The sequence below is a fragment of the Trichechus manatus genome, unplaced genomic scaffold (genome assembly GCF_000243295.1).
Source record: "Trichechus manatus latirostris isolate Lorelei unplaced genomic scaffold, TriManLat1.0 scaffold00143, whole genome shotgun sequence".
In the NCBI taxonomy this organism is placed as follows: domain Eukaryota; kingdom Metazoa; phylum Chordata; class Mammalia; order Sirenia; family Trichechidae; genus Trichechus; species Trichechus manatus.
The window spans coordinates 316,409-331,022 of record NW_004444079.1 but is presented as its reverse complement, the minus strand read 5'-3'; the positions used below and the strand labels follow the sequence as shown (position 1 = coordinate 331,022).

The 14,614-nt window shown below is 47.4% G+C and overlaps 1 protein-coding gene across 1 annotated transcript in view; it reads left to right on the top strand.

The window, feature by feature from the left end:
* GRIK4 (glutamate ionotropic receptor kainate type subunit 4) overlaps positions 1–14,614 on the top strand; it is a 422,106-nt gene that overhangs the window by 388,986 nt on the left and 18,506 nt on the right. The window contains exons 14-17 of the mRNA XM_004385613.2: positions 564–673; positions 4,290–4,463; positions 8,706–8,871; positions 10,945–11,170. Of these exons, the coding sequence (XP_004385670.1) occupies positions 564–673; positions 4,290–4,463; positions 8,706–8,871; positions 10,945–11,170 (676 nt within the window). The remainder of the gene's footprint in view (positions 1–563; positions 674–4,289; positions 4,464–8,705; positions 8,872–10,944; positions 11,171–14,614) is intronic.

The following is a 14,614-nucleotide window of genomic DNA, read 5'->3' as shown; positions in this document are numbered from 1 at the left end:
TGGACACATCTCTTGACTGCCCTCGGCTTTGGTTTCTTCATTAGCAGAAAGAAAATTATAACCTGTGCCTCACAGGGCTGCTGTGCGTTTCACGTGGGTGAGACCACTCTACAAACTCAAAACCAGGGATGTCTGTTGTATTTGGATCCCCACGAGGAAGATGTGAGTGGCAAAGAGGGGTGCTGTTGTCACACTCCAGCAGTGCAGACAGCTGAGAGGCGTGTCTGCCTGAGCACCCCCACGCCACCCTCAGGGGACATGGGCAGTACTGAGAAGCAATGAAGGCTGTTCTGGTTTCCCAGCACAACACCTCCCTCACCTCAGGAAGTGATGGGACCCAAGCTGTGCTTCTATTTGATCAGCTGAGATCAGGGCTGAGCCAGGTATTTTGCAGTAGCCCCTTCACACCTTCAGCCCCAGTGTCATTTAAACCAGTTACCCAGAACTACCAGAGAAATGAAATCTAGGGCCAAACCCACGCTCACCCTACACTCTGCCGTGTCCTGCCCAAGGACCAGTTTGACTAATTCTGTACAGTGAATCTTGTTTTTATCTGTTTCCAGGGACGCAAACCCGGCTATTTCTCTTTCCTGGACCCGTTTTCTCCGGGTGTCTGGCTCTTCATGCTTCTAGCCTACCTGGCTGTCAGCTGTGTCCTCTTCCTAGTGGCTAGGTATGCTTCTCTCCCCGTTCCTGTCCTCACGTCGCCACCTAGTGTCTGGCCATGGAAACTGCATGGGGAGGGGTGGTGGAGGAGGAGAGGAAGACAGAGGCCGGTTGAGAAGACCTTGCTGGCAAACTAAGGGATGGGAGAGAAACTGGGACCTGAAACACTCTCTGCCCAGCTGTCAGCCCCACACTACCCATCCACCCATCTACACACACATTCCCTCACATGCACACAGCAGACAGGTGAGCTTGTCTGAATTTGCCTCTGCACCCCTGCCTTTTTCTCACTCCCCCTCCCCCAGTCTCCAGCCCCCTGTTGTGTAGGAGACTTGGGAAGAGGGGAGAAGGAGGTGGCAGGAAGATCACTCTGATTAACGCTATGCATCTGCCTGCCCTGGCATCAGTCCTTGCCAGGAGCTGCCACAAAGTGCTGAATGACAAGAAACGGAGCTGTAGATCTGGAATGCGGGGACTAGAGACTAGTGGCACAGACGAGAGGGAGGAGGCCTCCTTGCAGAGAGCCTGGCCCTTCCTCAGCCTGGATCTGCCTCTGAAAACACAGCTGCCCTTGTCAAGTGGGAACTGTGGAGGGTTGCTGGTGGCAAGAGGGCAGGGTGGAGAGAGGCATTTGCAAGTAGTATTGAGTTGAGACTAGAGGTCCAGATAAGGGTTAAACCAAAAAAAAAAAAAAAACCATTGCCATCGAGTTGATTCCAATCCATAGTGACCCTAAAGGACAGAGTAGAACTGCCCCATAGAGTTTCCAAGGAGCACCTGGTGGATTCAAACTGCTGACCTTTTGGTTAACAGCCATAGGTCTTAACCATTACGCCACCAGGGTTTCCAGATAAGGGTTAGGGAAGGATAAACCCTTCCCTCCCCTGTGAGACCAGGGACTGCCCCCAGGGCCATGGAAGAACCTGAGGATCATCCCTAGACTCTGCTTCCCAAGAATGTGCACAGAGCAGAGGGTTGTCTCCATCTGAGCTCCAGGGCTGTTGGACCAGCGTGGGCTTCAGGAGAGCCAACTTCCTCTCCAGAAGTGGTACAGGCCCTACTGGTACACCGTCCACTGACTCAGAGTCCTACTCCCTGCTCAGCCCTCAGCTTCCTATAACAGAGGCCCAAAGGGCAGTTACATTGGAGCAGAGACCTGCTCAGGATGAGCTTCTAGAAGTCTGGTGGTGACTCTGTTTCAGGTCTCTCCTCAGATGTCTCCTTTGCCTCAGTGGCAGGAGGCAGATGATTCTACAGTACACATTCCACCTCTGGGGGACCAGATTTCTCCCTACAAGCTTGTTCATTCAGTGGCACAAGTGGGGGGCCCATGCTCTCTCTAGCTAGGAGATGGGGCAGTGGTGTCCTGAACCCTAAGGAACTGCAGGTTACCTAACCCCTGGACCATCCTCAGCCTACTGAGGAGGAGTTGCATCACCCTGCCTGTGGAGATCAAAGCCAAGATCAGGAAAGTCATTCTGGGTCCACTAAATCCAGCCAAACAGACACAAGCCTTGCTTATAACCTGGTAGCCTCCAAAGGCAGCAGATGCTGCTCAGTACCACCTATCCCTCTTGGGCCTACAGGCATTGCCACTGTCAAGTATCTGTTGTCAGTAACAACTGGTGAGATGGGAGGGAGCTGATATGCTGGCCAACACTTCCCCTCTCCACTTCACCGCACTAGCTGCTGCTGTTTTTGGAAGCTGTCTGCCTGAGCCCTGGCTCCACTGCTCTGTAGTTCACTCTTGCCCCCTTTGATTGAGTCCCTGTAAGTGGCATGCTACAGCTCTCAGGTGACCCTGAGGCCCTGAAAATGGTCTTAGGGCTTGATCCCCAGATACACACACACACAAGCCTGTGTCACCATGCCCCCGGAAGCCTAAAGCATTTCAAACCAGCCCTGAGGGGCCAACAGCCCCTCTTCCCTGCCCTCCACGTGTGCACACATGGCCCCAAGAGCCATCTTTGACAAAAAGGATGTAGAGAAGGTCTAACCTTGCAGCCTGTGGGCGCTGCACTTAGGAGCCTAGGAGATCCTGACTTGAGGTGGTAGTTTCCAAACAGGGTTCCTTGGAGTATGGAGGTTCCTGGGAGGCTCAGAGACTTTGGTGAGAAGAGGCTGCAGCCAGAGATCCAGGGCCCCAACCCCTCTACACCCAGACCAACTCCACTTTTATCTTATACATTGTACTTGTGGATAAGATTTTAGAGGGGGCAAAATGCTTGAAAAGTACTGATCTCAGGCAACCGTTTCCAAACCAACTGACGATCAGAGTCTCCCAGGAACTTTTAACAAGCTTGTGTTCCCAAGCCCTATTGTCTCAGATTCTCTAGAGGTGGGGCCTGGGAAACTGTATTTTTTTTAGAAGCTCCTCAGGTCATTCCAACAGTCTATAGGCTAGGGAGGTACCACTAGTGCAAGGCAGCTCCGCAGGACCCACTGAAGGAAGGAGCCCATCTCCTAGGACAAGTGATCCACGGGTATTAAGGGCTGGCAGCATCAATGGGAGCGTGGGTGAGGGACTGTAGGAACGCCCGGTGCGGAGTCAGCTGAGCGAAGGGCTGAAAGGACCAGTGATGATAATAACACCCTGTGAACACATCACACCTGCTCGAAGCACACGGTACACATCATCTCTCATCAAAGCTGGAAGGCTTTGTGTGGGAGACAGTGGACTTGGGGCCACTGAGCAGAGGAGAGGAAGCATGTACAGGGTGGGCAGGAAAGAAAGGGCATCCCAGGCCTCAGAGGCACAGCTCAGAGAGGGACAGGGGAGGGAGCCTGCCTGCCTCACTCGGAGGCATAGAACTGAGCGGCCGTTTTTGACCTTGTCTGCCCATCAGATCCACCTAGAGAGCTTAAAAAATACACAGATGTCTGGGCCCTACCAGGGCAAATTAAATCAGAATCTCTAGGAGTGGAATCCAGGCACTGGTGGTTTTTTATAAGCTCCCCCGGTGAGTCTGAAGAGCAGACAGGGCTGAGAACCACTGCCTTAGAGACCGCTGAGGCCAGTGGCTTTCAAAGAACAGCTCCTGGATCAGTGGCATCAACATTCCCTGGAAACTTACGAATCCTTAGCCCTTACCCCAGACTTACTGAATCTGAAACTCTGGGATGGGACCCAGCAACCTGTGTTTTCACAGACCTTCTTGGCAATTCTGATGTAGGCTAAAGTCTGGGAACCACCGCTCTAGACTGGGGGCTTTCAAACTGGGGTTCTGTGGGGCCCTAGGGTTCCTCCATGATCACCTCACGGGACTAAGGGTAGCAGGACGAGCAACTTCCCAGGCCCTCCACCCCTTGACACTCTCAGCTTCCAGTAAAGGAGCTCCACCTTAACTGATTTTGTGAACTGGAGTTTTACATCAGAATTTGTCTGGGGAAAAAAAAAAGTGTTCCTCTGATTATAGAAAAACAGTTTGAAAACCACCAACCTAATCCGGTTGGACTCGTTTTTTAGTCCAGGAAGTCAAAGGGAAGTGGCTTGCCCAAGGCCACCTGGCCAGTTGCTGGGGCACAGAGATGAGGCTGGAGAGGATCTCCTCCTCCACCCTCTGGCACCCTCTCCCTCAGAGTCATCCTCTCTGGCACTGGCACATGTTCCTTTTCTCCCACAGGTTGACCCCCTACGAGTGGTACAGCCCACACCCATGTGCCCAGGGCCGGTGCAACCTCCTGGTGAACCAATACTCCCTCGGCAACAGCCTCTGGTTTCCCGTTGGAGGCTTCATGCAGCAGGGCTCCACAATCGCCCCTCGCGCCTTGTCCACCCGCTGTGTCAGCGGCGTCTGGTAAGGTCCCAGGCAGACATGGGGCCAGGCCTAATGTGGCAGGAACCAGGCAAACCGGGCAATGATGCAAAGGGCGTCCTCGGACAAGCCCTACTCTGGCTTAGGGGCCTGTGGGAGAGCCTCGAAGCCTCTTCCTTTTGAAACAGGCTGTAATGGGAGCTGGGCTGCATTTTGCTGCTCAAGGAGGTTTGGGGGGCGGTGGGTGGGTGCGCTTTTTGCTACCTTATTCCTTTCTCCTTCCTCTGCCTCTGTGGTCTAGATAAAGAAGGAACCCAAATCAGGAAGGGAGAAGGGTGAGAGAACAGCCTTGATGTCCCTCAGCAGAGTAATTACTGCTTCTTGACCTGACAACAGCCTGAGGTGGAGTGGCTGGGCCTGCAAAGGCATATGCAGATTTTATGCAAATATGAGTGTGACGAGGAAGTCCTTGCAGGAAGTCATCCAGGCCAGCTGCCAGGTCACCCACCCGTCTACCACAGCAGGGGTAGGGAAATACCAAATCTTAGTCCCTCAGAGTTGGACAGGACCTCAGAGGGCGAGTTGGCAGCAAGCAGTCCAACCTCCTGTCTGCAGGGGCAGTCGGCCAGCCTGCACCTGAAACCCCTTCTCCTCTTGGTTCATCCAGGGCAAAAAGAACTTTGTCAGTGTGTGGAAAAGCGCTCTGAAGACTTAAAGTGCTGTGTAAATATATGGTCTCAGAATCCTAGGGCTGCATAACAAAATACCACAAAGTGGGTGGCTTTAAACTACAGAAATTTATTGTCTCACAGTTCTGAAGGCTAGAAGTCCAAATCAGGGTATCGGCCATGTTGATTCCTTCTGAGGCTCTGAGGGAGAAACTGCTCCATGCCTCCCTCCCTCCTAGCTCCTGATGGCTCCTAGCAATCCTTGATGTGCCTTGACTTGTATATGCATCTTCCCCTGCGTCTCCTCTTTTATAAGACACCACTCAGAAGAGAGTAGAACCCACCCTATGACTTTATGTTAACCTAACTGATAACATCTCAAAGACCCTGTTTCCAAACAAGGTCACATTCATAGGTACAGGGATTTACCTAATGGATTTCTGCATACTTTTTTTTTTTTTGAGTGGGGGAGTAGTGGGCACAATTCAGTCCATAACGTGTCTGAACTGATAATTATTATTAGATCATTATATAGATATATATACACCCATAAACATGGAGTCGATTCTGAGTCATAGCGACCCTATAAGACAGAATAGAACTGCCCCACGGGGTTTCCAAGGAGCAGCTGGTGCATTCGAGCTGCTGACCTTTTGGTTAGCAGCCAAGCTCTTAACCACTGCACCACCAGGGCCCTGTATATATATACGTTCCCAATCTTCATTTAAAAATGGGCTATTAGGTTTTGCTGCCACAGAGTATAGGACTTACAACCCTGGTTCTCCTCCCTCCTTCTCAGCCCTGTTTAAGCCAAGTTGAAAGGAAGGTGGTGTTTCTACCCTTCAATATCTGTGACCTGGGACAAGGGGGTGGTCTGGGCAGAGTTACCTGAGGAGCCACTGGGGCTTATCAGAAAAAACAACAACAAAAAAAACTGTGGCCATTGAGTGGATTCCAACTTATAGCGATCCTATAGGACAGAGTAGAATTGCCCCATAGGGTTTCCAAGGAGTGCCTGGTGGATTCAAATTGCCGACCTTTTGGTTAGCAGCCTGAGCTTATAACAACCGTGCCACCAGGGCTCCCTGGGGCTGATAGGGAAATGAAAGCATAGCTGGGACAGTGACCCCTTCCTGTCTAGGGCTTTCATTTTCCCTGAAAAGCAGTGACTACAGTAGGACTTGAATGGTTTGGGCAAGGTGCTCACCCATTACCAGATGGTGCAGAGAAGTCCCCAATTAGATCAGTATGGAGAACTGGGTCTCAGGTCCTCAGGATAAGGCATGATCTCAGCAGGAACAGTCACAGAGCTCCCTCAAAACCTGGGAGATCTGGGCAGAAGTTACCCAGGAGACAAGCTGACAAGAAATCAGCTACAGGTTTTGATCTTTTTCCACGTGGGGGTTTTCCTTACAGAGGATAGTTGTTCCCCTGTGCTGCACAAGGTCCCTGGTGCCCAGTTCATCTCCGTCAGCTCCTCACCCTGCAGGAAGTCCCTGCTCCGACAACTTCAGTGTCGCTCTGCTTTAAATAGCTGTCCCTGTGGCTTGGTTCCTCAGCTCCAGAGCCTTTGTGGGAGGGTGGCTCAGCACTAATGAGAATCCACCACGTCAGGCCCTCAGCAGTCCCTGACCCAAGCTGTTACTGCACCCTCTGCCCCTCAGAACTCTTCGTCATCAATTCAGGGCCCTGGTTTTGTCAGTTCCCTGCCTTGGCCTCCTCACTTAGAGAAAGAGACAGAAAACACCATGTTGCTAAGAAGCATGCCAGTTTTACAACTGATAGTGCTCCTTTCACACAGGAGCAGGGCTCCACTGACCTTCCCAGACAGCCTGGCCGAGATTTGCTTTCTCAGCAGAGAGGATGGGCTTGCACTAAGCCACTGACACTCTGTCACTAAGCTCCCCTTGTAACCAGTGACATAAACAGCCACATGGTCGCCTAGGGTGGAACCAAGACCAGAGCATAGCCATGGGGCTGAGGGAACCGCCCCAGCCAACTCTGAGATTATGTCCACACCAAGCCCTCATTAACCCAAGACACTAACCAAGGGAGCTACGCAGTGTTAGAATGCCGACCTCCTCGTGGGGAATCACGCCTGCCCTGGTCCTCCTCCAGGGCTGGTCACGAGCAACAGCTTCCAAGTAGAGAGTAAGCACTGAGGCAGGAGCAGGGAAAGCAGGACTTAGCATGGAGGGGCACGTGGCACTTACAGGTCACCAACAGAGATGGCAGCAAGGAAGTGGCCAAGTGATTTTTGTCCGATATTCAGTCTGAGCGTCTTTCTATGTATCTCTGGTATCTCACATTCATATAGTACTTTACAGATGATGAATCACTAATTACATATTACCTCATTTGATCTCACAACTCTTAGAAGATAGAGCAGGCATCATTATCCCCATTTATTAGACCATAAATGAGCTCAGAGGAGAGGAGTGGCTTTCAATGTGACAAAGCCAGAACTCAAAACCAGATCACTTCACTGGCCACAGTTCTGGTGATCTGGAGGACGGTTGTACCCACTGAACTGGGGGATGGCCCACAACTTCACTGCTGGGGAGGCAGCCACCAGTAGTTTTTGGACATGGCGACAAAGGGCAACATGACTTCCTGCTTCTTGAAAATCTGTCTGGAAGCTGCTGGGTGCTGAATCCTGTGGGAAACACAATGCATTTGTTGGCAATGTCTTTATAATGAGTAAAGCCTCATTAATTCAGACTCCTCTGACTCAGAATTTGTAATTATCCACCCTAAATTGTGCTTAAGTATATCTTTGAACCACCTATGAACAAAAGGATTGGGATGCAAATCCATTCTGTTGACCAGATGGTAGAAGGCTTGTTTAACCTACTTAAGTAAACAGACTGTTTTTAATGGCTTTATCATCATATGCTGCCTGAGTTGCAAAAAAAAGTATTCTAATTTAAGTGAGTTCTATATACTCAATAAAACAACCTGCTATTTTAAAAATACATGACCACTGGAAGAGTATTTTCGAATTCCAACTTTTCAGCAATTATTCTTAATTAAAGAGTTTCTGCTGTTATTATGGTTTGCAGATCTCATCCTAAAATACGAATTTATCAGTGTGTTACCTGGCAAGTTACTTCACTTCTCTGAGCCTCAATTTCCTCGTCTCTAAAATTGGGAGAAAAATTTTACCTCTGAGTTGTAGGGATTACATGAGATATTGCCCATGTCTGCTGGTAGGGGCTTACTATATGGTGATTCTCATCTGAAGGTTGGCTTCATCATGAAGAGGCAGAGGGAGCCATCCCAGCTCAAGCTCCTCACCCTTAGCTCACTTACTGTTACTTCTCATAGGCCTCCAAACTGTTTCATGCAGGGACTATCCCTCTATTGAGTAACAGCCCCAAAACCACCTCCTTTAGGAAATCGAAAAACAAAACAAAAAAACTGTCTTCTTCTGGGCAACCCTCCCAAACACTGTTCATTTCTGTTGACATCGTATGTCCTGCCTCCTCTCTGTCCCCCTCTAAGCTGAGAGCGCCTTCAGAGGAGAGACACCTGGTCTCTCATATGGACTGGGGTTGGGGCTGAGACTCCTGGGAGTGCCAGGGCAATGATGACTCCCTGGTCTTTTCCTGCACAGGTGGGCATTCACACTGATCATCATCTCATCCTACACGGCCAACCTGGCAGCCTTCCTGACCGTGCAGCGCATGGATGTGCCCATCGAGTCAGTGGATGACCTGGCTGACCAGACTACCATCGAGTATGGCACCATCCATGGAGGCTCCAGCATGACCTTCTTCCAAGTAAAACCCTTTGGTTTCTCACAAACATTGGGAACTGAGCAGAATAAAGTTGGGATGTTTGTCTGCTAGAGATAAAAATCACCTCTCTGATCCTATTACCTCTTTTGAACATCTAGTTTGTGCACATGGGCTTCATTTACCTCCTGCTCCACAAAATAGCCCTGGAATAAGGTCCTAAAGGGACAATGCCCCAAGTGTTGTACATAAACCCTTGGTGGCACTTGAGATGACATTGGGTACAATGTGGCACAATTATTTTTTAATTGCAGTAGTTTCATATTTATTTTAATGGGGTATGTGTGTGTGTGTAAACACACAGACATCATTCAGTATATGTATGTTGTTAGATGCCATCAAGTCGATTCCAACTCTTGGAAACCCCGTGTGTGCAGAGTAGAGCTCTACTCCATAGGGCTTTCAAGGCTGTGAGCTTTTGGAAGCAGATTGCCATGCCTGTCTTCTGAGGCACCTCTGGTTGGTTTGAACCAGCAACCTTTCGGCTAGTAGTCGAGCGGTCAATTGTTTGCACCACCCAGGCTACCATATGTATATGTGCATGTACATAAGTATATGCATGTATATATGCGTATATGTACATGTATGAAACCAAACCCAACCCACTGCCATCGAGTTGATTCCAACTCATAGCATCTATATATGTGTATATAAGTATATAATATATACGTATATATCTACATGTATAGGTATATATATACATGTATAGGTACACATATACACGTAGAGTTACATATATACATGTATAGGTACATATATACATGTATAGGTACATATATATATGTGTAAATATATGTAATCAAATCTGTAACTTCATTCATATTCATGAGATGAGGCTAACATATGCATTTAAAATTTAAAAAGTGAGTCAAATTTTATAGGTAGCACTCAGACAAAACAAGATTAAAGTAATCTTTAAATGATTGAAGTTTGAGAAAGGTTACATTAAGATGATTTGTTTTCATTGATAGCAGACTTAATAGGTCTCAGGTAGTGACCTTGTTGGCTTCCTTGCAATGCTCAGGAGAAGACACTGTCACAATGGTGACAGACGAATTGATTGATTGATTTCTAAGCTGACAGCCAGGCCAGACAGATGAGTAGTTTTCATATCCTTCAAAATCTCTAGGGAAGCAAATTTCCCTTTTAGTGAATTCAGGTGGGCACTCTCAAGGTATCTAACCAACCTACTGCCCAAGAAGTTCGTTTTCACATGAAACATGCCCAAGACTTCAGTTTTCTATTTTCCATACAAGTCTCAGTGCCTATTGGCACAGAGATCAGTGAAAGCATCATCCAAACACAGGGTTTGGATAGATCCCCAGAATTCTCTAGGTCTTATTATTATGTGTAAAATAAAAGCCAGTGTTGAATATGCGGAGCCCTGGTGGCACAGAGGTTAAGAGCTTGGCTAGTAACCAAAAGATCAGCAGTTCTAATCCACCAGCTGCTCCTTGGAAACCCTATGAGGCAGTTCTACTCTGTCCTGCAGGGTCACTACGAGTTAGAATCAACGTGGTGGCAAAGAGTTTGGTTTTTATTTTTGGTTGCATATGTAATTGATAACATGGTTTAGTATTGGTAGAAAAAATAGCTAATGCTACTCCTTCAGATGATGTCACTTTAAAAGTCTTGAATGAACCTGAGTTCACTGCCCCCAACCTGAAGGACAATGAAGGGACCACAACTATAATTCCACTTCTTCTATCAGAACATGGAGGCTGGCAGTGGAAGACCTGTCTAGAGTAGATGAGGCAAAACCTCAAGTTATCAAACCAGTAGGCAAAGTTGACAGTGCCTGAGGACCCTGTTTCTACTTCATCTTTCTGGTAAACGTATAAAATGTATAGCTGCCTCCTCCTGCTGTTATGTAAATGTTATATGGCCCCAGTAAACACTGTGAGTTAAGAGAAGGAAAGAAAAAAGGCTATTGAATATAATGAGTGTGTTGAGTAGCAGAAGGGCCAGGATTTTAAGACTCACCTTGATTCCTTCTCTTTATAAACCAGCATGTCCCTTCCCTTTTCCCAATCTTGCTTCCTTTTGTTCTTTACCCAGAACTCCCGCTACCAGACCTACCAACGCATGTGGAATTACATGTATTCCAAGCAGCCGAGTGTGTTTGTGAAGAGCACGGAAGAGGGAATCGCCAGGGTGTTGAATTCCAACTACGCCTTCCTTCTGGAGTCCACCATGAATGAGTACTATCGGCAGCGAAACTGCAACCTCACTCAGATTGGGGGCCTGCTGGACACCAAGGGCTATGGGATTGGCATGCCAGTCGGTATGCAGGAGAGGGACAGCCTCTTTGTGTAGTTTCACCCAGGCAGGGTCAGGGTAGTGAAACCACCGAATGCAGTGGTGGACTCAACAGCCCCTGTTTCTAGAATCTGTTTAACAGTGACTTTAGGTGGGCACTCTCAAGGTTTTTTTTTTTAAAAAAGCAAACCCATATACTTTTATTAGTCATTGATCAATATTCAATCCTTAATTATTAAGGGGCTATTGATACCTCCCTGGAGCCCTTGTGGCACGGTAGTTAAGAGCTCGGCTGCAAACCAAAAGTTTGGCAGTTACGACCTCACCAGCCACTCGTTGGAAACCCTATGGGGCAGACCTACACTGTCCTATAGGGTCACTATGAATCGGAGTTGACTTGACGGCAATAGGTTTATTGATACCCTTGACAGAATTTTTAGACCAAAGTTCCTTTTCTCTCCTGCTTCCAGCCTTTTGGCCATTTCTCAGTTGAATGACATCTTTACTAGCAGTGGAAAGGAGAAGGAAGCCAGGGTAAAACTCAAATGAATTAATTTTGCTATTTGTTAATGTCCCTGGTGAAAAGTTTGCTGCAAAAAAGAACTGACATGATGAGATGAGATGGCTTTCAGATGCTGTGTGGCTTTCACTGCCCCATACACTCCAGGCCAGCATGGATAATTGAGAATGGGCAGCAGGGTTCTGGTATTCATCTTACTGCTTACGTGCCATCATGTTTTGTTATAGGAGGGTAGAGGGGTTTGGCTTCCAGAAAGGTATTCCAGCTGTGCATTTTAAAGGACGTTTAACCTTCGGGCCTTCCCCTGCTGAAAGTGCCTCCACCAGAAGATGAGGGAGGAGGGCATAATTAGCTTCTTGTTGTGATTGTGGAGGGAATTTGAAAATGTTCTCCAGGTGATTCTGATATACGCACTCCACTATCACCACCCTCCCTCCGCTGCCACTATTAAGAGCCATTATCATGTACAGTTGTCCTTATACAAGGCAGCAGGGGAAGAAGCAGGAATTGAGACCATCAGATCATATGAGGAAATTGATATATAGTGTATGCATTTTTGTAGTTGTATTACACATTCCTTCTATTGATCTTTACTTAACTCAAAGCTCTATAAATGATAGAATTCACTCAAACCTGTGGAGTATATAGGGCATGAGCTTGGAGTCAGGCAGACCTGGGAATAAATCCTGGTTGCCATCTGTGGGACCTTGGATAGGTTATTTAATCTTTCTGAGCTTCAGTTATCTCACTCAAAAAATTGGATTTCTAACCCCTACCTCACAGGGTTATTGAGAGAGTTAAACCTAATAATCTGGACCTGTGTCTTAACCACAGTGTCTCACACTTAGCCTGTCTTGAGGAGTATTCGTTCTCTTTCCATCTTTTCCTTTCTTCCCTATGTCATTTGATAAAAGCTAATACCTTCTTAACGACTGATCAGAAACCAAGCAAACATAAGTAATAATATGGTTCATCCTCACACTATGTGAATTTTGACACTAACACGTGTCACTTGGAGCACTTGTAAACTTGTAAACCTCCATACCTTCTGCTTACCATCATATTTCATTGATGTCCATTAATATTACGGATGATGGGTCCCTTTGAGAAATTTATTGGCTGACATTTTGTTTCAAGATGGTGGAGTGAATTACAAATTAAACTTAAGGTTCACCTTGAGAATACTCTAGCAATTTAGCAAATTTAACCGAAATGTCAAGTGCTTCAAAAGTTTTCATAGAACAAACCTATAGAGAGTTAAGGTAGAACAGTCTGACTCTAGAAATGTTCATCAATAACCAAGGAAAAAGGGAGGGAAACACTTTTGTTGTGTATCTGACATGCTGCTGTTTTCACATGTGTTACCTCACTTAGTCATCCCAGTGGTGAGACAGACGTGGTCTTTCTGTAGAGGGTAGGACTGAGGTCAGTGCAGATACATGAATTGTCTAAGCTCACAGAGTTAAGTAGAAGAGCTGAGCTTGAGCCCAGCATGCATGTCTCCAAATCCAGTACTTCGTTCACCAGCCCATGTTGCCAAATGAGTCCTGCCAGCTAGACAGAATAGGCTGGGCGAGAGTGTGAGCTGTGAACTAGCCTAGGTTCTCAGATCAGAGGGGAAGAGTCCATTGATTAGACAGAATCTAGGTCCAGCTGAGGTTATGTCCAAGAAAGACAAGCATGTTGTCATTCTTAAGTGAGAGGTGAGGGCATAACTATAGTATGAGTAATATAGTTGGGCCCAGGAAGAGTAAGAGAAACAAAACAAGGAACAAGATTGAAGATTAATCAGGTGGTTTAGGCAAACAGTAAGCAGAATAGTCCTTTCATGTGGCCCCTGGTGTGCTGTGAGGTTGCGTTGAAAATGTCTTGAAAGTGCTTGAAGTGCCTTGCTGGGCTGAAGCGTTGTCTCTGAACCTGAAATATTCTTTTGTTGCTTCATCTCACAATATCTGCTAAGCAACTAGTTCATGTATCCATTCCCTAAAGATGGGTTTTAAGTACCTACTATACATGAGGCAGGAGCCCTGGTGGTGCAGGGGTTAAGTGATTGGCTGCTAACCAAAACATCAGTGGTTCGAACCCACCAGCTGCTCTGTGGGAGAAAGATGTGGTAGTCTGCTTCCACAAAGATTACAGCCTTGGAAACCCTATGGGGGGTTTTACTCTGTCCTATAGGGTCGCTATGAGTCAGAATCAACTCCACCACGGCAATGGGTTTGGCTTATACATGAGGCAGGATAGTGCAAACAGTTAATGTGCTTGGTTTGAATCCACCTAGAGCCACCTCAGAAGAAAGGCCTAGTGATCTACTTTTGAAAAATCAGTCACTGAAAATGTTATGGAGCACAGTTCTACTCTGACACATATGGGTTCGCCATGAGTCAGAATCGACTCAACAGCAACTGGTTTTTACACATACGGTGCTCTTGAAGTTCACCAAGTTAGTTGCACAGACACATTCGGTGCCGTAGGCATGGGGTTTGTGTGCCAGCATTGTTGTGTCTATAGTAGGGAAGGGTGTATCTGTGGAGACATGGCTGTCAGAGTTGGAAGAGATCTGGGAGATGGTCTAGTTCCTTGGGTCTCAAAGTGAGGTCCATGGACCAGCAGAATCAGCATCTCACCTGGAAGCTTGTTGGAAATGCAGACTCTCAGGCCTCACCCCAGACCTACTGAATCTGAATCTGCATTTTAGCAAGATCCCCAGTTGATTCCTGTGCACGCTGAAGTTTGAGAAGCACTCATCCGTTTGTTCCAAGCTTAGCCTTGTTCCCCTGGGGCATCTGCTCACATCAGGCCTTCACAGAGCTTGGGCAAGAAAACTGGGCAGCTTAGTTGATTTCCAGCCTTTTGGCAGCTTATTCTTAATGATCTCAGGCCTGAGCCTGTGCTGGAGCATTGAGCTTTCCACGGTTTCATTTAAGCCTGTTTTTGTGATTAAACCTA